This window comes from Oncorhynchus tshawytscha, linkage group LG33 (assembly GCF_018296145.1).
Source record: "Oncorhynchus tshawytscha isolate Ot180627B linkage group LG33, Otsh_v2.0, whole genome shotgun sequence".
In the NCBI taxonomy this organism is placed as follows: Eukaryota; Metazoa; Chordata; class Actinopteri; order Salmoniformes; family Salmonidae; genus Oncorhynchus; species Oncorhynchus tshawytscha.
In genome coordinates, this window is record NC_056461.1 from 29,398,547 (window position 1) to 29,421,690 (window position 23,144).

Sequence of the window (23,144 nt, forward strand, 5' to 3'; positions counted from 1 at the left end):
TCATCGTCTGACCTTTTATTTTTTTATTTTATTTATCCGTTATTTTACCAGGTAAGTTGACTGAGAACACGTTCTCATTTGCAACAACGACCTGGGGAATAGTTACAGGGGAGAGGAGGGGGATGAAAGAATAGGAATACCTATTCCCCATCTTTCCCCCTTCCAGCCTTCCATCCATCCCTCTATCCCATCCTTCCACAGCATCTTCACACAATAATCCCAATAACTAGTCCTACTTCACTCTTAGAAAAAAGGTGCTATCTAGAATCTAAAAGGGTTCTTCAGCGGTTCCCATAGGAGAACCTTTTAAAGAACCCTTTTTGGTTCCAGATAGAACTATTATGGTTCCAGGTAGAACCCTTTCCACATAGTGTTCTACATGGAACCCAAAAGGGTTCTTTCTACCTGTAACCAAAAAGAGTTATCTTATTGGGACAGCCGAAGAATCCTTTTGGAACCCTTTTTTCTAAGAGTGTACTGTCATCTCAGTGACGTCCTCCTCTAGCAGTCAGAATCCCTGCAGCTGGCTGGCGTATTAACCCAATGACTGCAAATAATAATCAGTGGCTTAAGGCTCACTTAAAATAAATTGAAATAAAGAAAAAAGAGATTACGTGGTGGAAGGGGGAGATGGAGCAGAGGGATGTCAGTTTTTTGGAGGCTCATCTGCAATTGGGTATGCACCAGAGTGGGGTAGGAAGAGTGTGTATGTGTGTGAGACAGAGAGAGAGAGAGAGAGAGAGAGAGAGAGAGAGAGAGAGAGAGAGAGAGAGAGAGAGAGAGAGAGGGATAGAGAGGAGAGAGAGAGAGAGAGAGAGAGAACACAAGCACAAGCGGTCGGGTGGTGGCTGGTGTTCTCTGCTGCAGCGATCTGTCCTGGAGCAGAGCTACACAGCTACACTACACAGCAGCACAGCACAGCCGCAGGGTTCCAGCTACAAGCAGCCCAGAGAGGACCAGCCAACACACAGAGAGAGACCCCGCTGGCTGTCCACAGAGACATGCAGAGAAACACACCAGAAAGGGGGAGATAGAGGGTGATCAAATAGACATAAATACAGAGGATAGGAGGGGAGAGGAGGTACTCGTCATCTCCATGGACACAGGGAACTTTCAGCAGTGCACTCGGCTCTCCACGAGGGTTATTCATATTTCCCTTCTCATCCGACAGCAGAAAACAACTTTTCCTTTTAAAAGTTTGAGAGACAGAGGTCTGAGTATTTCTTACCTACCAACATCTCTTTGTGTCACTTGTTGGCTGTGTGTGTGTGTGTGTGTGTGTGTGTGTGTGTGTGTGTGTGTGTGTGTGTGTGTGTGTGTGTGTGTGTGTGTGTGTGTGTGTGTGTGTGTGTGTGTGTGTGTGTGTGTGTGCGTGTGTGGGTGTGTGTGTTGCGTGCGTGGGTTAGTGTTGGTGTTGGTGAGAAAGTGTATTAGTGAGTGTGTGATTGAATGTATAAGTGATTAAGTGAGTGTTTGTCTGAATGAGTAAATGATTGAGTTTGAATGCATCAATGTTAGAAAGGCTAGAAGACAGGTACCTCTAACTTACAAGCGACTTCATCTTTCCTCACAGTTTTCCCAGTGAGGATCCAATCTCTTCTCTAAGGACCTTGTCAAGAAGAATTTGTGTTTTCTACCAGGATCATTTCAAAGGATACCTCCTTCGCGTGTAAGGAACCACTGGATATATTTCTCCACCTTAGACTCCTATCAACACTTTGAAGGAGGCATTCCTCTCTCCTATAAGGACCCTTTGAGAGACTATTTTACCTTCTCTACTCTATTAGGAGTGGGTGAGAAGGTCAGTGGCAGATTTTCTCCAGGGATTTTCTCTGTCTCTGTGTCAGGATGGCTGGCTGTACCTGCCGCTGCAGACAGGGGGTGCTCAAGTTCATCCAGTCTTTACGCAGACTCGTTTTTGGGACCCTCACTAAAGGTACTGCACCCTCCTCAACTAACACTCCTTTAGCTCTTCTACTTTTTTTCATTAGCTAGTGGAATAGTGACATTAGCTAGGGTAACAGTGACATTAGCTAGTGGAATAGTGACATTAGCTAGTGGAATAGTGACATTAGCTAGGGTAACAGTGACATTAGCTAGGGTAACAGTGACATTAGCTAGGGTAACAGTGACATTAGCTAGTGTAATAGTGACATTAGCTAGTGTAATAGTGACATTAGCTAGGGTAACAGTGACATTAGCTTGGTGCTGGGTCAAGCTTGAGGCTGACAGTAGTGAACAGTGGTGTCACATCCATCCAGTGATGCCCCGTTGTTGCCCTGTCATCGCCCCTGAGGAACTAAGTGATGAGCTCAAGTTGTGACACTGGCGTATCCTCTGTTTACTCCCCATAGGCAACTTCTGTGTCTTTACTCTCTACCTCCCCCTCCTGTTTTACCAGGTCCTCTCCTACGCCTGTCCTTTATCCCTGCATTTTCCTCTCTCCTTACCTCCTTCACACAGCTATCTGATTGTATCTCCCTCTGGTGTCAGTGGCCTGCTGTCTCTATCCCTCACCTCCAATCCCCACATCAGCAGAAAAGCGCTGCATGGTGTGTCACTATGGCAACACAGCTCAGGGAGACCTGACAGATAGCTAAATGCTGCTCTATTTCTATATACAGCACTTGACCAGTCTGACTAATAAAGCTCCTCTTATCACATACAGTCTATTGTCCACTTTATCGTCCTCTTCTTCACACACTGCCTGCTCTACCTGGTGTCTGCAGAAGGCTGTGAGAGTGGCTGGAGGCACGGGCTCTGGCTCCTCAGGTTCAGCACCCTTTTATTGAGCTTCTTCAATGGAGACTAATCAAATCATTCAGACGCTGGCCATTAGTCTATGTTCTCAATGATATCACAGGCTGGAAAAAGTGGGAACAACCTGTTCACTTTCCCTGGGCTGCAAAATCTACACTAGCCAATCCATCACTGTCAAATGAACCAGGCAGTATTAGATGACAGTTCAATTTAACCACAATTGTGAACATTTCCCTGGAGCTAAGACTTTCTGACAAGGCCTGATAACACTCAGTGGTAGTTGAGCAGTCCCTCTAACTGACAGTTTTGGTTTGATGCTTGGTAATGCAAGTGTTGAGAACTAAGCATAAAGGCTGGCCAGTTCCTGGCACTACTGTCAGAGTCTCTCTGTCTCTCTCTCGAAACTTACACATTTCTTGACATTTTCCACAATGACTGACCTTCATGTCTCAAATAAATTATGGACTGTCTTTTCTCTTTGCTTATTTGAGCTGTTCTTGCCATAATATGGACTTGGTCTTTTACCAAATAGGGCTATCTTCTGTATACCACCCCTACCTTCTCACAACTCAACTGATTGGCTCAAATGCATTTTAAGAAGGAAATAAACTGTACATATTTACAGCTGTAACAATGATAAGTGTCGATTGGGGTGTTGGGGCAGGATAAATGTTTTTGACTGTCTCCACAGTGGCAATGTTGATGAGGATGGGGGAGTGCCCAGCCTGGTTCCTCCTGAAGTCCACAATCAACTCCTTTGTTTTGCTGAAGTTGAGGGAGAGGTTGTTTACCTAATTTTTGCACTCAAGCCTTGCTCAAGGTCATATCCACATATTTTCCAACTAGTCGGCTCGACCCAGCGACCTTTCGGTAACTGGTCCAACGTTAGGCTAACTGCCACCCCTGAATCCTAGAAGCCAATAGTGTGTGTGTGTGTGTGTGTGTGTGTGTGTGTGTGTGTGTGTGTGTGTAGACACACGAGCAAAAACCTGTACACGAGCAAAAACTATCACACATGGACAAAGAGACTCAATAACTGAAAAAAAAGAGTCCACAGAAACGGCCTGCAACAGTTACAATCAGCCATTGAAAATATGCTAATTGTGAGCTGTTTCCCATGGCAACCCTAATCTAGGTGCCACGGTCGGTTTAGCATGGTCGGTTTAGCATGGCCTATCGTGGAATGGTGTGTCTCTGTTTGATGGTATTTTACAGTGAGCAAAAACAAGACCTGCTCTCTTGTTTTTGACCCTGCTTTACAGCTCTATGTGGTACAGTAAGATCTGTGTGGCACAGTAAGATCTGTGTGGCACAGTAAGATCTATGTAGTACTGTAAGATCTGTGTGGTACAGTAAGATCTATGTGGTACAGTAAGATCTATGTGGTTCTGTAAGATCTGTGTGGTACTGTAAGGACTGGAGGAAAATGAAAAAGTGCTTGACATTTTTTGAAAATCGATCAATCTGGCCCTTTTGGAAGTAAAACCAGAAGTAAAACCATTCCCTCACGCTCTGGCGAAAAGCATTGTTACCTGAGTGCTTTTTACCTTTCGGGGGTTTATGTGTGTGTGTGTGTGTGTGCGTGTGTGTGTGTGTGTGTGTGTGTGTGTGGCCACATTACTTTTACTTTAATGCTGTATCAGCCTTCAATGTGATATTTCAACATAAGCTTGTCTCTGTGCCTGCGCTGCCTTTGTGGATTGTGCAAAGCAGTGTGTGTGTGTGTGTGTGGGGGCGCGTGTGCGCATCTGTAGGTATGTGTGTGTGTGTGCATATATGTTTCAGTGTGTGCGTGTGTGGATTCTAAACCTGAATTCATGCAGGACTAAGACCTTCCTCTCACAAACCCTCTCCTTGAGGCTAAAGACACAATTGAAGTGTCAGTTTACAAGATGTTCTTTACTGTTTCCATTTCAGGCTTCTTTATCTTTCTCACCCTCTCCCTCCAACTCTCTCCTGTTGATTTCCTTATGTTCCAGTATCTTTCCTTTTTACTGTACCATCTGTCCTTTCATCCTCTCATTACAAATACGTTTTCTTCTCTCATTGGCACAGCTGGAATGTTCTGATGCCAAATTTTCTCCGGCAGTGTCTTATGTAAATGTAACATTAGATCCAGCAAACATTTTTTCAGGCTCACAACACTACCACCCTTCTCTTCCACCTCTTCTCTTTCCTCACACAATGAGAACAAGATGATTGTGTGTGTATACAGGTATTTACATAGGTTTGTGTGTATTTCTGGATTTGTGTGTATGTGTATGCCTGGGGTGCATCGTGACCTCAGCCATAAACACAGGCTGATAGGACCTGACCTGAGTTGCCACCTACAGTGCCTTGCGAAAGTATTCGGCTCCCTTGAACTTTGCGACCTTTTGCCACATTTCAGGCTTCAAACATAAAGATATAAAACTGTATTTTTTTGTGAAGAATCAACAACAAGTGGGACACAATCATGAAGTGGAACGACATTTATTGGATATTTCAAACTTTTTTAACAAATCAAAAACTGAAAAATTGGGCGTGCAAAATTATTCAGCCCCCTTAAGTTAATACTTTGTAGCGCCACCTTTTGCTGCGATTACAACTGTAAGTCGCTTGGGGTATGTCTCTATCAGTTTTGCACATCGAGAGACTGAAATTTTTTCCCATTCCTCCTTGCAAAACGGCTCGAGCTCAGTGAGGTTGGATGGAGAGCATTTGTGAACAGCAGTTTTCAGTTCTTTCCACAGATTCTCGATTGGATTCAGGTCTGGACTTTGACTTGGCCATTCTAACACCTGGATATGTTTATTTTTGAACCATTCCATTGTAGATTTTGCTTTATGTTTTGGATCATTGTCTTGTTGGAAGACAAATCTCCGTCCCAGTCTCAGGTCTTTTGCAGACTCCATCAGGTTTTCTTCCAGAATGGTCCTGTATTTGGCTCCATCCATCTTCCCATCAATTTTAACCATCTTCCCTGTCCCTGCTGAAGAAAAGCAGGCCCAAACCATGATGCTGCCACCACCATGTTTGACAGTGGGGATGGTGTGGTCAGGGTGATGAGCTGTGTTGCTTTTACGCCAAACATAACGTTTTGCATTGTTGCCAAAAAGTTCAATTTTGGTTTCATCTGACCAGAGCACCTTCTTCCACATGTTTGGTGTGTCTCCCAGGTGGCTTGTGGCAAACTTTAAACTACACTTTTTATGGATATCTTTAAGAAATGGCTTTCTTCTTGCCGCTCTTCCATAAAGGCCAGATTTGTGCAATATACGACTGATTGTTGTCTTATGGACAGAGTCTCCCACCTCAGCTGTAGATCTCTGCAGTTCATCCAGAGTGATCATGGGCCTCTTGGCTGCATCTCTGATCAGTCTTCTCCTTGTATGAGCTGAAAGTTTAGAGGGACAGCCAGGTCTTGGTAGATTTGCAGTGGTCTGATACTCCTTCCATTTCAATATTATCGCTTGCACAGTGCTCCTTGGGATGTTTAAAGCTCGGGAAATCTTTTTGTATCCAAATCCGGCTTTAAACTTCTTCACAACAGTATCTCAGACCTGCCTGGTGTGTTCCTTGTTCTTCATGATGCTCTCTGCGCTTTTAACGGACCTCTGAGACTATCACAGTGCAGGTGCATTTATACGGAGACTTGATTACACACAGGTGGATTGTATTTATCATCATTAGTCATTTAGGTCAACATTGGATCATTCAGAGATCCTCACTGAACTTCTGGAGAGAGTTTGCTGCACTGAAAGTAAAGGGGCTGAATAATTTTGCACGCCCAATTTTTCAGTTTTTGATTTGTTAAAAAAGTTTGAAATATCCAATAAATGTCGTTCCACTTCATGATTGTGTCCCACTTGCTGTTGATTCTTCACAAAAAAATACAGTTTTATATCTTTATGTTTGAAGCCTGAAATGTGGCAAAAGGTCGCAAAGTTCAAGGGGGCCAAATACTTTCGCAAGGCACTGTATCTGCAGGACTGGCTAGGGTGTCTCTTATCTGCAGGCTGTATGGTGCTGGCTATGGTGCCTTTTATCTGCAGGCTGCATGGTGCTGGCTAGGGTGCCTCTTATCTGCAGGCTGCATGGTGCTGGCTAGGGTGCCTCTTATCTGCAGGCTGCATGGTGCTGGCTGGAGTGCCTTTTATCTGCAGGCTGCATGGTGCTGGCTAGGGTGCCTGGCTAGGGTGCCTCTTATCTGCAGGCTGCATGGTGCTGGCTAGGGTGCCTCTTATCTGCAGGCTGCATGGTGCTGGCTAGGGTGCCTCTTGTCTGCAGGCTGCATGGTGCTGGCTAGGGTGCCTTTTATCTGCAGGCTGCATGAGGTTGGGAGGGGTGCCTCCTACTGTATCTGCAGGCTGCAGGGGCTGGCTGGGGTACCTCATATCTGCAGGCTGGATGGGCTGGCTGGGGTGTCTCCTATCTACAGGCTGCAGGGTCTGGCTGGGGTGCCTCCTAACTGCCAGGGACTAGCTGGGGTGTCTCCTATCTGCAGGCTGCAGGGACTAGCTGGGGTGTCTCCTATCTGCAGGCTGCAGGGACTAGCTGGAGTGCCGTGGGACTGCTCCTCTGCTACACCAGTCATCCACTCAGCACACACAGAAACCCTCAGAGAGAGCAGGTGGAATGAGAGGAGGGAAAGTTATCGAAATATTGAGCAATGGAGTGATAAAGAGAGAGAGAGAGAGAGAGAGAGAGAGAGAGAGAGAGAGAGCGAGAGAGAGACCACAGATACAATTAGCTTGTTAGCGACTGGAGTGTACAACAGGTACTTCTCTCTCGACCTTGGAGGAAACCCTACCTAACTTAGACTCAATGGATTCTAACAAAGATTGAATTAGTTTCAAAAGCCACCTGCAGGATGACCCCATCTTCTCTGATAAAAGTCAGAGAAAGTATTTAGTTTGGCCCAATAGACATCACTGCTCAGTGCTCACTGTCCATTTGGGCTTTCAAATTAAACACACATATTTAAATATGTTGATAATGACACATACGTGTGGTCTATTGCTATATGTCTATTGCTATTGCAAATCACCCCCCCCCCTCCTATGTTTATAAGCCTGTATTACATTCAATGGCAGCGGGGGTACTATAAACTCTTAAAATGACTTATGACCTCCTTGGCCCAACGCCTATCTATTCTTTACAATCCAACAGGCCCAAGACAACAGTAAAGGTCCATGTTTTCTATTCAACCAATTGATATTCATTAAGAATGCATGGTCCATTAATTAAAGGGCATTTTTGTTTCTAAGGTTAAAGCAGCTATATGATATTCCAGTGTTTTTACTCTGGATTGAGAAAGATATTTGATCCGACAGAATTGTCACTTTATTCTCTCCTTGTACATTGCTCCAAATGTGAAGACAAGGTGTAACTATTTCCTAGAACACCAACACCGCCATACGGGACAAGCTAAACACCTTTTTCTCCCGCTTCGAGCATAATGACTCTGAGCTGACGAGGAGAGCCCCTGAGGACAACGGGGGATACGTCTCCACGGAGGATGTATGGAAGCCATTCAAGCGTGTTAACTCTTGCAAGGTATCCCCAGCCGCACCCTCAGAGCATGTGCAGACCAGATAGCTGTTGTGTTTTCAGACATTTACAATCTCTCTCTAGCTCAGGCTGTTATCCCAACCTGCTTCAAGATGTCGACTATCATCCCTGTGCCCAAGAAAGGGAAAGTAACTAAACTGAATGACTACCGACCCTTAACACCCACTACTGTTATCATGAAGTGCTTTGTGATGCCAGTCATAGACCACATCACCTCCCCCCTCCCCGACACACTCGACCCTCTCCAATTCACCTACCGCACTGACAGATCCACAGATGACACAATTGCCATTTCACTGCACACTGCCCTCACCCACCTGGACAAAAGGAATGCATATGTGAGGATGCTGTTCATCAACTAGAGCTTGGCCTTCAATACCATAGTGCCTTCTAAGCTCATCACAAAGCTCTCTTCCCTATGCAACTGGGTCCTAGACTTCCTGACGGGGTGGACCCATGTGGTGAAGGTGGGCAACATTATCTCCTCCACACTGATCCTCACCACTGGGGCCCAACAAGGGTGCATCCTCAGTCCCCTCCTGTACTCCATGTATACCCATGAATGCGTTGCCTCATTCAGTTTCAACTCCATTATCAAGTTTGCTGACGACATGACAGTGCCAGGCCTGGTTACCAACAACAATGAGTTGTTGGCTAATTGTGCACCGCCCTATGGGACTCCCGTTGTGATACAGCCTGGGATCAAACCAGAGTCTGTAGTGACGCCTCTAGCACTGAGATGCAGTCCCTCTGATTTACTTACCTGCACTGTTGGAGCTCGGAGCAAAAGAAGTTCACTGTACCCTGTGATTACATCGATGAATGTGACTAATAAACCCATCTAATATAATGTATTTATATAGCCCTTCGTACATCAGCTGATATCTCAAAGTGCTGTACAGAAACCCAGCCTAAAACCCCAAACAGCAAGCAATGCAGGTGTTGAAGCACGTTGGCAAGGAAAAACTCCCTAGAAAGGCCAAAACCTAGGAAGAAACCTAGAGAGGAACCAGGCTATGAGGGGTGGCCAGTCCTCTGCTGGCTGTGCCGGGTGGAGATTATAACAGAACATGGCCAAGATGTTCAAATGTTCATAAATGTTAGGATTCCATAGCTGCAGGCAAAACAGTTGAAACTGGAGCAGCAGCACGGCCAGGTGGACTAGGGACAGCAAGGAGTCATCATGCCACGTAGTCCTGAGGCATGGTCCTATGGCTCAGGTCCTCCGAGAGAGAGAAAGAAAGAGAGAAAGAGAGAATTAGAGAGAGCATATTTAAATTCACACAGGACACCGGATAAGGCAGGAGAAGTACTCCAGATATAACAAACTGACCCGAGCCCCCCGACACATAAACTACTGCAGCATAAATACTGGAGGCTGAGACAGGAGGGGTCAGGAGACACTGTGGCCCCATCCAATGATACCCCCGGTGATACAAGTCCAAACAGGAAGGATATAACCCCACCCACTCTGCCAAAGCACAGCCCCCACACCACTAGAGGGATATCTTCAACCACCAACTTACCATCCTGAGACAAGGCCGAGTATAGCCCACAAAGTTCTCCGCCACGGCACAACCCAAGGGAGGGGCGCCAACCCAGACAGGAAGATCACATCAGTGACTCAACCCACTCAAGTGACGCACCCCTCCTAGGGACGGCATGAAAGAGCACCAGTAAGCCAGTGACACAGCCCCTGTAATAGGGGTAGAGGCAGAGAATCCCAGTGGAAAGAGGGGAACCGGCCAGGCAGAGACAGCAAGGGCGGTTCATTGCTCCAAACCCTTTCCGTTCACCTTCACACTCCTGGGCCAGACTACACTCAATCATATGACCCACTGAAGAGATGAGTCTTCAGTAAAGACTTAAAGGTTGAGACCCAGTTTGCGTCTCTCACATGGGTAGGCAGACCATTCTATAAAAATGGAGCTCTATAGGAGAAAGCCCTGCCTCCAGCTGTTTGCTTAGAAATTCTAGGGACAATTAGGATACCTGCGTCTTGTGACCGTAGCGTATGTGTAGGTATGTACGGCAGGACCAAATCAGAGAGATAGGTAGGAGTAAGCCCATGTAATGCTTTGTAGGTTAGCAGTAAAACCTTGAAATCAGCCCTTGCCTTGACAGGAAGCCAGTGTAGGGAGGCTAGCACTGGAGTAATATGATCACATTTTTTGGTTCTAGTCAGGATTCTAGTAGCCGTATTTAGCACTAACTGAAGTTTATTTAGTGCTTTATCCGGGTAGCCGGAAAGTAGAGCATTGCAGTAGTCTAACCTTGAAGTAACAAAAGCATGGGTACATTTTTCTGCATCATTTTTGGAAAGAAAGTTTTAGATTTTTGCAATGTTACGTAGATGGAAAAAAGCTGTCCTTGAAACAGTCTTGATATGTTCGTCAAAAGAGAGATCATTATGTTTTCAAATGACATCCGCAAGAGGTAAAATATATAGTGAAAACAAGTGGTCCTAAAACGGAACCTTGAGGAACACCGAAATTTACAGTTGATTTGTCAGAGGACAAACCATTCACAGAGACAAACTGATATCTGTCCGACAGATAAGATCTAAACCAGGCCAGAACTTGTCCGTGTAGACCAATTTGGGTTTCCAATCTCTCCAAAAGAATGTGGTGATCGATGGTATCAAAAGCAGCACTAAGGTCTAGGAGCACGAGGACAGATGCAGAGCCTTGGTTTGATGCCATTAAAAGGTCATTTACCACCTTCACAAGTGCAGTCTCAGTGCTATGATGGGGTCTAAAACCAGACTGAAGCATTTCGTATACATTGTTTGTCTTCAGGAAGGCAGTGAGTTGCTGCGCAACAGCCTTTTCTAAAAATGTTGAGAGGAATGGAAGATTTGATATAGGCCAATAGTTTTTTATATTTTCTGGGTCAAGGTTTGGCTTTTTCAAGAGAGGCTTTATTACTGCCACTTTTAGTGAGTTTGGTACACATCTGGTGGATAGAGAGCCGTTTGTTATGTTCAACATAGGAGGGCCAAGCACAGGAAGCAGCTCTTTCAGTAGTTTAGTTGGAATAGGGTCCAGCTTGAAGGTTTAGAGGCCATGATTATTTTCATCATTGTGTCAAGAGATATAGTACTAAAACACTTGAGTGTCTCTCTTGATCTTAGGTCCTGGCAGAGTTGTGCAGACTCAGGACAAGTGAGCGTTGAAGGAATACGCAGATTTAAAGAGGAGTCTGTAATTTGCTTTCTAATAATCATGATCTTTTCCTCAAAGAAGTTCATGAATTTATTACTGCTGAAGTGAAAGCCATCCTCACTTGGGGAATGCTGCTCTTTAGTTAGCTTTGCGACAGTATCAAAAAGAAATTTCGGATTGTTCTTATTTTCCTCAATTAAGTTGGTAAAATAGGATGATCGAGCAGCAGTAAGGGCTCTTCGATACTGCACAGTATTGTCTTTCCAAGCTAGACTTCCAGTTTGGTGTGGCGCCATTTCCGTTCCAATTTTCTGGAAGCTTGCTTCAGAGCTCGGGTATTTTCTGTATACCAGGGAGCAAGTTTCTTATGAGAAATGTTTTTAGTTTTTAGGGGTGCAACTGCATCTAGGGTATTGCGCAAGGTTTAATTGAGTTCCTCAGTTAGGTGGATAACTGATTTTTGTCCTCTGATGTCCTTGGGTAGGCAGAGGGAGTCTGGAAGGGCATCAAGGAATCTTTGTGTTGTCTGTGAATTTATAGCACGACTTTTGATGCTCCTTGGTTGGGGTCTGAGCAGATTATTTGTTGCGATTGCAAACGTAATAAAATGGTGGTCCGATAGTCCAGGATTATGAGGAAAAACATTAAGATCCACAACATTTATTCCATGGGACAAAACTAGGTCCAGAGTATGACTGTGACAGTGAGTAGGTCCAGAGACATGTTGGACAAAACCCACTGAGTCGATGATGGCTCTGAAAGCCTTTTGGAGTGAGTCTGTGGAGTTTTCCATGTGAATATTAATGTCACCAAAAATTTGAATATTATCTGCTATGACTACAAGGTCCGATAGGAATTCAGGGAACTCAATGAGGAATGATGTATATGGCCCAGGAGGCCTGTAAACAGTAGCTATAAAAAGTGATTGAGTAGGCTGCATAGACTTCATGACTAGAAGCTCAAAAGACGAAAACGTAATTATTTTTTTTTGTAAATTGAAATTTGCTATCGTAAATGTTAGCAACACCTCCGCCTTTGCGGGATGCACGGGGGATATGGTCACTAGTGTAACCAGGAGGTGAGGCCTCATTTAACACAGTAAATTCCTCAGGCTTAAGCCATGTTTCAGTCAGGCCAATCACATCAAGATTATGATCAGTGATTAGTTCATTGACTATAATTGCCTTTGAAGTAAGGGATCTAACATTAAGTAGCCCTATTTTGAGATGTGAGGTATCACGATCTCTTTCAATAATGACAGGAATGGGGGAGGTCTTTATCCTAGTGAGATTGCTAAGGCGAACACCGCCATGTTTAGTTTTGCCCAACCCAGGTCGAGGCACAGACACGGTCTCAATGGGGATAGCTGAGCTGACTACACTGACTGTGCTAGTGGCAGACTCCACTAAGCTGGCAGGCTGGCTAACAGCCTGCTGCCTGGCCTGCACCCTATTTCATTGTGGAGCTAGAAGAGTTAGAGCCCTGTCTATGTTGGTAGAATCTAACTTCTAATCGCACAAATTACATCCCTTGGAGTCGTGAAGTGTTATTTTTAGCAAATCTGTCCATTGGACTGTGGCAGATCTGATTTCCTCAGGCATATCTAAACAACTGAATTAATAAATAAAATAATACCAAGCTAATTACCATAGACGTGCTTGAGCTGTATCAGTTACCATGGTTATGGTTAAGAGTTATTTTTGAAAGACCTTTCAGGGGTCGTGAGGGGGAAGCTTGAGGGAGTGAAGCGAAACATTGAAGTGGGAGTGAGGGCAACAAGAGTGGTGCTGCTGACTGCATCTTCTGCCCAATCACTCAGCTCTCTCCCAGAGGAGTATGGGTAAAGGTGGGCGATTCTCTGGAGAGACCATAGTAGCATAAACTGAAAACAGACTCACACGCTTGGACACACACAGAGATACAGACACATTCTCTCACGAACAGGCAAACACAATGAAGAGTCTTACGCACGCAGACACACACACACACACCGGTACCCACACAACACATGCCAAACTCTCATAGGCCCACACACCTTGATACACTCACATCTATGTTCAAGGTCTGATCATGCATATTGTCATACACTTGGGTGAGTTTAGGTAGAAGACCTGGACTCAGGTCCCATTGTGTGTGGTGTGGGACCACAGCAAGCCCATTTCCCCCCTCCATTACATTCTATCCCTGACCCTTATGTATTCAACACTCCTCCCTCTAACCCCCCACTGCTCTCTCTCTCAGTCATCTGACTCTGCCCTTCAAGACATGCTCACTGTGTGTGACTCAGCCTTCTAAACAGTACATCCTGGACCACTCTCCTTTCCTCTCCTCGGCTTACAACACCTCCCCAGTCCCCACTCTGTTTTCTACACCTCCCCAGTCCCACCTCTGTTTCAACACCTCCCCAGTCCCACCTCTGTTTCAACACCTCCACAGTCCCCACTCTGTTTCAACACCTCCCCAGTCCCCACTCTGTTTCAACACCTCCCCAGTCCCCACACTGTTTTAACACCTCCCCAGTCCCACCTCTGTTTCACACCTCCCCAGTCCCCACTCTGTTTCAACATCTCCCCAGTCCCACCTCTGTTTCAACACCTCCACAGTTCCCACTCTGTTTCAACACCTCCCCAGTCCCCACTCTGTTTCAACACCTCCCCAGTCCCCACTCTGTTTCAACACCTCCCCAGTCCCCACTCTGTTTCAACACCTCCCCAGTCCCCACACTGGTTTAACACCTCCCCAGTCCCCATTCTGGTTTCACACCTGCTTTCTACATCTCCCCAGTCACCACTCTGCTTTCTACATCTCCCCAGTCACCACTCTGCTTTCTACACCTCCCCAGTCCACACTCTGCTTTCTACATCTCCCCAGTCACCACTCTGGTTTCTATACCTCCCCAGTCCCCACTCTAGTTTCTACCATTCCTCAGTCCCCCACTCTGCATTCAACACTTCCCCAGTCCCCACTCTTCTTTCTACACCTTCCCCACCACTCTACATTCTACATCTCCCCAGTCCCCACTCTGCTTTCTACACCTACCCAGTCCCCACTCTGCTTTCTACACCTACCCAGTCCCCACTCTGCTTTCTACATCTCCCCAGTCCCCACTCTGCTTTCTACACCTTCCCCACCACTCTACATTATAAACCTCCCCACTCTGTGTTCTTCACCTCCCCACTGCTCAACCTGTTCTTCCTCTACTCTCTGTATATATATATATATATATATATATATATATATATATATACAGTTGAATTCGAAAGTTTGCATACACTTGGGTTGGAGTTATTAAAACTAGTTTTTCAACCACTCCACAAATGTTTTGTTAACAAATTATAGTTTTGGTAAGTCAGTTAGGACATCTACCTTATGCATGACACAAGTAATTTTTCCAATAATTGTTTACAGACAGTATATTTTACTTATAATTCACTGTATCACAATTCCGGTGAGTCAGAAGTTTATATACACTAAGTTGACTGTGTTTTTAAACAACTTGGAAAATTCCAGAAAATGAAGTCATGGCTTTAGAAGCTTCTGTTCTCAGGGTGATGAGAGGTGCGGCTTAAAGTGGTCCTATGGACAGATACTCCAATCTCAGCTGTGGAGCTTTGCAGCTCCTTCAGGGTTGTCTTTGGTCTCTTTTGCACGCACCACTTTTCCATTTTGTTATTTTTTTCATTTCACTTCACCAATTTGGCCTATTTTGTGTATGTCCATTACATGAAATCCAAATAAAAATCTATTTAAATTACAGGTTGTAATGCAACAAAATAGGAAAAACGCCAAGGGGGATGAATATTTTTGCAAGGCACTGTTTATATATACAGTTCCAGTTAAAAGTTTGGACACACCTAGTCCTTCCAAGGTTTTTCTTTATTTTTTATATATTTTCGACATTGTAGAATAATAGTGACGACATAAAAACTATGAAATAACACATTTGGAATCACGTAGTAACAAAAAAGTGTTAAACAAATCAAAGTGTATTTTATATTTGAGATTTTTCAATGTAGCCACCCTTTGCCTTGACGACTGATTTGCACACTCTTTTTTATTTGAGTTACTGTTTGTTTTGGCAAATGTTTCTTTGAAACGACGCAACCGTATTTTCTTCTAACGTGGTTCCTGCTATCGATATTTGCAACCTTTGTGTACGTGTGCTGCTTCTGTGAGCCACAGCTGAGGCTATATATTATATTATTATAATATTATTACAATATTTGAAAAACTTTCCTTCACACCACCATCGGTAGTGTAACGCAACACATAAGACATTTGGGCTACATTGCTGAGGTCTGTCATCTCGTCAACCATGATGGTTACAAAGGGGTTTTCTTCAATTCTTCCTTCATATCATTAAATTCAGGTAATCATGCTACGGTAGCCGTAGCCAAATGGCAGTTTACCGTGCTGTCGTACTCAGCCAAGAAATCCAGTATTTCCAAGTAGTTTCCCTTATTAGCTGATTCTTTACCCTCATCATGTCCTCTGAATGTTAATTATTGCTTGCCTAAAAACACAACTGTGTGCCTGACTTTATCATTGTGGGCAAGTGTCTCATTGCACCACTACTCGTTAAGAAGGTCTACTCTTGCTTCCCCAAATGTTTTTAAACTCACTGTAGCTCGCAGGTGTGAAGTTGAGTTTTTGTGTCGAAGTGCTGACTTTGTCAAACAGGCTAAATCTTTGAAACCAGTTGTCCAGGTTGAGCTATTATCAGTGCTGAAGAGAAAGCAATTCCAACTGTAAGCTTTTTTGTCAGCTCACGGCCGGTTATCCACGGATGCGCTCATAATTATTAACTTGAAAATACCTTTCAAAACTCTTTTCTCGTTGCACCAAATAGGCGTTGCAGGAGTTGGTCTCCCAGTCTGTATAAGATTGAACTTTTCATAAAAAGTTTGTCTTGAAAAGGGCAATTCTAACAATTTAGCCACCCCATTGTCCTCGATTACTCTCTCTGCATTTGCCATCACCATCGTTACATACACTCACTGCAAAAAGCTAGCCAGTTAGCTAGGCTTAAGCATGAGAAAACAAGATAATGCTCGCTATTGGCTCTGAATTAGTGACTTATACTTAGGCCTTGAGGCATCATACAATTATCCCACCTATTACAAGACAATTTGTGATTGGTTGATTCTACTGTCATTCCAAAATGCTGCTCTAATTGAAGTCAATGTCTTCTTTTTCCAACACAAACTGAAGAAATTCAATAGGAAGACCATTACAATTAAGACAAAAAAATATTAAATAAATGGAAAACAAAATTACAAATTATAATATATAAAAATACATACATATTTGCATCTATCCTAAGGCCCTCTCTGAGGGCGTAGAGGGCTCTGATGGTTCCCCACTGTCAGATACTGATCCTGTCATTGACTAGATCTTCACTGCCCATTTTTCACCCCTGTTCCTAGTTGTAGGCTCAAACATAGGTGTTATTTAATTATGGGGATTGTACAGGAGGGTATGGCACTACGCTCGATTCGGTATGGTATATAGTATAGTACTTTATAGTATGGTATGGCAAGGTACACTACACAATTATATAGTGTAGTATAGAATGAGACAAATAGAGGGAAGAAATGCACTCTTTGTGTTCTATTACATCAGTTAATTTGTTGTACTTCCGGTATTCCATTCAATCATAAGGAAATGAGAGATCATTGTCTTGATGTGATGATGACAGGAGGATGATTAAAGCTATTATATTGGGTCGATATACGATTAAATAGAATATTGTTATATTTTACATTTGATTACATATTGCGATTGCAAGACTATACTCTATTTGAACTTTACAAATCAAAACTGTGCAGTTTTATCAGTTAGGCTGTATCAAAATGTTGGAAATGAAGTCTAAGTAAATTATCTAAGCCATGTTTTTTCACCACAACAAAGATTATTTAATGAGAATCCGACTATAATATATTAAATAAGGACAAAAATTGCACGGGCTGGAATTATTTAGTCATTAACGCCACAAAGTGATTATATCGGATATGGCCATATTTGGAGTAGCGTATCATAGAAGAGGTCTCAACCTTAATTGCAATTGTCTACAATGCTGCCACCTGTTGGTCGTGAATTGGCACCACAACAACTTATTACAGGCACTGCTACACTGTGTGTTTGTGTGTTTTCTGTGTACCGGTGTGTGTGCTCTGTGTTTATGTACTTTATGTGATGAGTATGTATGCTTCATTGTAATGCACGTCTTAAAATATCAACAGATATGGTAGAGATACATTGATCTTTTAGAGATGCAACTCTCAAATACAGACACCTGAGTTTTCACATTTTGTCACCAGATGGCAATGTGCTCCTGCCCTATTAGTGGCCATGTCAGACAGTAGAATGCCATGAATGAGAGAGAATATTTGAAACAAAATAGTATATTTTAGGAATGAGGAATCATTTGAATTTAAATAATTTGTTGTGTGTGTGTGTGTGTGTGTGTGTGTGTGTGTGTGTGTGTGTGTGTGTGTGTGTGTGTGTGTGTGAGAGAGAGATTTTGAATTGAAAAGAAAATGTTCAGACTGTGTTTGAGAGAGAGAGAGAGAGAGAGAAGTAGGCTTTTGTTGGGGTTGTATACAGTACATGTCTAATAATGAGGGGGGAACTTCAGGAGGGGAGGCGGGGTACAGAGAGGATGAGAGGATATAGATGTCTGCGGGAGAGGTGAGAGAAGTGCTTGATTGATGAGAAGTGAAGGATGCTCTCTGTTAGGAGCTGGAGCAAGATATGTATGGCATGGTGATCTCATGTTTGTGGTGCTCATAGTGGCCGGGGACTTTAATGCAGGCAAACATTTTTACCAGCATGTCACGTGCAAACCAGAGGGGAAAAAATCCTAGACCATCTTTACTCCACACACAGAGATGCATACAAAGTTCTCCCCCGCCCTCCATTTGGCAAATCTGACCATAATTATATCCTCCTGATTCCTGCTTACAAGCAAAAACTAAAGCAGGAAGTACCAGTGACTCGCTCAATACGGAAGTGGTCAGATGACGCGCATGCTAAGCTATAGGACTGTTTTGCTAGCACAGATTGGAATATGTTCCGGAATTCATCCAATGATGAATCCTGTAGATTTGTCTAAAGCTGTTGACACTGTAGACAATGCGATACTTTTGGGTAAGCTGTCGTCAATAGGACTGGGACTGGATGCCTGTCGTTGGTTTCATGACTATCTAAAGGATAGAAGTCATGCTGTTACAGTCGACGGCATCCAGTCAGAGCCATTGGAGTTGGTTAAAGGGGTCCCACAAGGTTCTATACTTGGTCCATTACTGTTCACTCTCTACATAAACAATATCAGTGATGAGATAAGAAAGTGTCAAATTAATTTATACCCTGATGACACTGTCATGTACTCTATCGCTTCAACCAAGCATTATCACTATTGGAGATAGATTTTAAGATATTACAAGGGTCTTTTATACAACTGAAACTTGTTTTAAATGCAAAGAAAACACGTTTTATGATTTATAATTAGGTTCAAAAAGTTGGTTGAAAATACACTTGCACTGACAAGCTTAGATGGTTCTCGAATTAATCAGGTCTCTGCATATAAATACTTAGGGATATGGTTGGATGATAAACTGTGTTTTAAAATGCATGTTGATGAACTTTGTAAACGGCTAAAAATCAAGCTAGGCTTCCTCCATAGAAACAGGACATGTTTGTCCTCTACAAATAGAAGACAAATTGTGCAAGCTACTTTTATGTCTGTTATAGATTATGGGGATATTATCTACATGCATGCTACGGCATCAACACTTAAAATCGCTGGATGCTACTTATCATTGCACACTTAGGTTTATTACGGGTGCTAGCTACAGAACTCACCACTGTGTTTTATATCAAAATGTGGGTTGGACTTCGCTGTCCATGAGACGAGAACAACATCCTCTCGTGTTTGTCTATAAAGCACTTCTGAATGAACTACCTTCTTATTTTTCATCACTCATCAATATTAGAATTAGAATTCCTAAAACCAGGTCTCAAGCATGGATGACACTTGAGGCCCGTGCGATTTCCACAGAGTTGGGTATGGCTGCCTTTTCCTGTTACGCTCCTTGCCTATGGAATAGCCTGCAGACTAACTTAAACTTGAGACTCTTGTCCCCCTGTCGCCCATTTTAAACATTTATTGGAGGATTTTTATTTTTGTATTGCCTGTAACTGTTTCGGGTAATGCAAGTTATTGTGCTGTTAGGGGAATAACCTGTTAGGGCAATAACCTGTGTGTAAATGTAACAATCTGCTGCTGTAAGTTTTTGTGTTATCTGTGATTGTTTTGTTTGTCTTGGTGTAGTTTCTTAATCATTGTACATAAACTGTATGTGTAAACATGTATACGCAGGGTCCAGTTGTAAAAGAGACCTTGGTCTCAGTCTGTGTTCCTTGATGAAATAAAGTTATAAAAATAATTTAGGAATACACTACCTCAGTCATCGGCTTCATCAATAAGTGCATCGATGACGTCATCCCCACAGTGACTGTACGTACAGTGGGGCAAAAAAGTATTTAGTCAGCCACCAATTGTGCAAGTTCTCCCACTTAAAAAGATCAGAGAACGCCTGTCATTTTCATCATAGGTACACTTCAACTATGACAGACAAAATGAGAAAATAAAATACAGAAAATCACATTGTAGGATTTATTTGCAAATTATGGTGGAAAATAAGTATCAATAACAAAAGTTTATCTCAATACTTAGTTATATTGCCTTTGTTGGCAATGACAGAGGTCAAACGTTTTCTGTAAGTCTTCACAAGGTTTTCACACACTGTTGCTGGTATTTTGGCCCATTCCTCCATGCAGATCTCCTCTAGAGCAGTGATGTTTTGGGGCTGTTGCTGGGCAACACAGACTTTCAACTCCCTCCAAAGATTTTCTATGGGGTTGAGGTATGGAGACTGGCTAGGCCACTCCAGGACCTTGAAATGCTTCTTACGAAGCCACTCCTTCGTTGCCCGGGCGGTGTGTTTGGGATCATTGTCATGCTGAAAGACCCAGCCACGTTTCATCTTCGATGCCCTTGCTGATGGAAGGAGGTTTTCACTCAAAATCTCACGGTACATGGCCCCATTCATTCTTTCCTTTACACGGATCAGTCGTCCTGGTCCCTTTGCAGAAAAACCGCCCCAAAGCATGATGTTTCCACCCCCATGCTTCACAGTAGGTATGGTGTTCTTTGGATGCAACTCAGCATTCTTCGTCCTCCAAACACGACGAGTTGAATTTTTACCAAAAAGTTATATTTTGGTTTCATCTGACCATGTGACATTCTCCCAATCTTCTTCTGGATCATCCAAATGCTCTCTAGCAAACTTCAGACGGGCCTGGAAATGTAATGGCTTAAGCAGGGGGACACGTTTGGCACTGCAGGATTTGAATCCCTGGCGGCGTAGTGTGTTACTGATGGTAGGCTTTGTTACTTTGGTCCCAGCTCTCTGCAGGTCATTCACTAGGTCCCCCCGTGTGGTTCTGGGATTTTTGCTCACCGTTCCTGTGATCATTTTGACCCCACGTGGTGAGATCTTGCTTGGAGCCCCAGATTGAGGAAGATTATCAGTGGTCTTGTGTGTCTTCCATTTCCTAATAATTGCTCCCACAGTTGATTTCTTCAAACCAAGCTGCTTACCTGTTGCAGATTCAGTCTTCCCAGCCTGGTGCAGGTCTACAATTTTGTTTCTGGTGTCCTTTGACAGCTCTTTGGTCTTGGCCATAGTGGAGTTTGACTGTTTGAGGTTGTGGGCAGGTGTCTTTTATACTGATAACAAGTTCAAACAGGTGCCATTAATACAGGTAATGAGTGGAGGACAGAGGAGCCTCTTAAAGAAGAAGTTACAGGTCTGTGAGAGCCAGAAATCTTGCTTGTTTGTAGGTGACCAAATACTTATTTTCCACCATAATTTGCAAATAAATTCAATTCAAAATATGATTTTCTGGATTTTTTTCTCATTTTGTCCGTCATAGTTGAAGTGTACCTATGATGAAAATTACAGGCCTCTCTCATCTTTTTAAGTGGGAGAACTTGCACAATTGGTGGCTGACTAAATACTTTTTTGCCCCACTGTACATGTCCCAACCAGAAGCCATGGATTTTAGGCAACATCTGTATCGAGCTAAAGGCTAGAGCTGCCGCTTTCAAGGAGTGGGAGACTAATCCGGACGCTTATAAGAAATCCAGCTATGCCCTCAGATGAACCATCAAACAAGCAAAGCATCAATACAGGATTAAGATTGAATCCTACTACACTGGCTCTGACGCTCGTCTGATGTGGCAGGGCTTGAAAACGGACAACAAAGGGAAACCCAGACTCGAGCTGCCCAGTGACGCGAGCCTACAAGACGAGCTAAATTACTTTTATGCTCGCTTCGAGGCAAGCAACACTGAAGCATGCATGAGAGCACCAGCTGTTCTGGATGACTGTGTGATAACGCTCTCGGTAGCCAATGTGAACAAAACCTTTAAACAGGTCAACATTTACAAAGCCGCTGAGCCAGACGGACTACCAGAATATTTACCCAGAGCATGTGCGGACCAACTGTCAAGTGTCTTCACTGACATGTTCAACCTCTGCCTGACCGAGTCTGAAATACCAACATGTTTGAAGCAGACCACCATAGTCCCTGTGCCCAAGGAAGCTAAGGTAACCTGCCTAAATGATTACTGCCCCGTGGCACTCACGTCGATAGCCATGAAATGCTTTGAAAGGCTGGTCATGGCTCACATCAACAGCCTCCTCCCGGACACCCTAGACCCACTCCAATTCGCATACCACCCCAACAGATCCACAGCTGACGCAGTCTCAATCACACTCCACACTGCCCTTTCTCAGCTGGAAAAAAGGAACACATATGTGAGAATTCTGTTCATTGACTACAGCACAGCGTTCAACAGCATAGTGCCCACAAAGCTCATCACTAAGCTAAGGACTCTGGGACTAAACACCTCCCTCTGCAACTGGATCCTGGACTTCCTGACGGGCCACCTCCAGGTGGTAAGAGTAGTCAACAACACGTCTGCCACGCTGATCCTTAACACGGGGACCCTCAGGGGTGTGTACTTAATCGCCTCATGTATTCTCTGTTCACCTATGTCTGCATGGCCAAACACGACTTCAACATCATCATTACGTTTGCTGACAACACAACAGTGGTAGGCCTGATCACCGACAACAATGAGACGGCCTATAGGTAGGAGGAGGTCAGAAAACTGGCAGTGTGGTGCCAGGACAACAACCTCTCCTTCAATGTGAGCAAGACAAAGGAGCTGATCGTGGACTACAGGAAAAGGCGGGCCGAACAGGCCCCCATTAACATCGACGGGGCTCTACGGGGAGAGGGTCGAGAGTTTCAAGTTCCTGTTCCTATTTCCTCTCAGGACACTGAAAAGATTTGGCATGGGTCCCTAGATACTCAAAAGGTTCTACAGCTGCACCATCAAGAGCATCCTGATCAGTTGCATCACTGCCTGGTATGGCAACTGTTAAGCATCTGACTGTAAGGCGCTACAGAGGGTAGTGCGAATGGTCAGTACATCACTGGGGCCAAGCTTCCTGCCATCCAGGACCCCCCCCTCTTGTACACTGCTGCTACTCTGTGTTTGTTTGTTACCTATGCATATGCTTCGTCCCCACC

General features: G+C 43.9%; 1 protein-coding gene across 1 annotated transcript in view; it reads left to right on the forward strand.

Moving 5' to 3' along the window:
* Positions 1-895: 895 nt before the first annotated feature.
* Positions 896-23,144, forward strand: part of LOC112231111 (Kv channel-interacting protein 1) — a 51,252-nt gene continuing 29,003 nt past the window's right edge. Inside the window, exons 1-2 of the mRNA XM_024397673.2 lie at positions 896-1,211; positions 1,574-1,936. Of these exons, the coding sequence (XP_024253441.1) occupies positions 1,849-1,936 (88 nt within the window). The 5' untranslated portion in view covers positions 896-1,211; positions 1,574-1,848. The remainder of the gene's footprint in view (positions 1,212-1,573; positions 1,937-23,144) is intronic.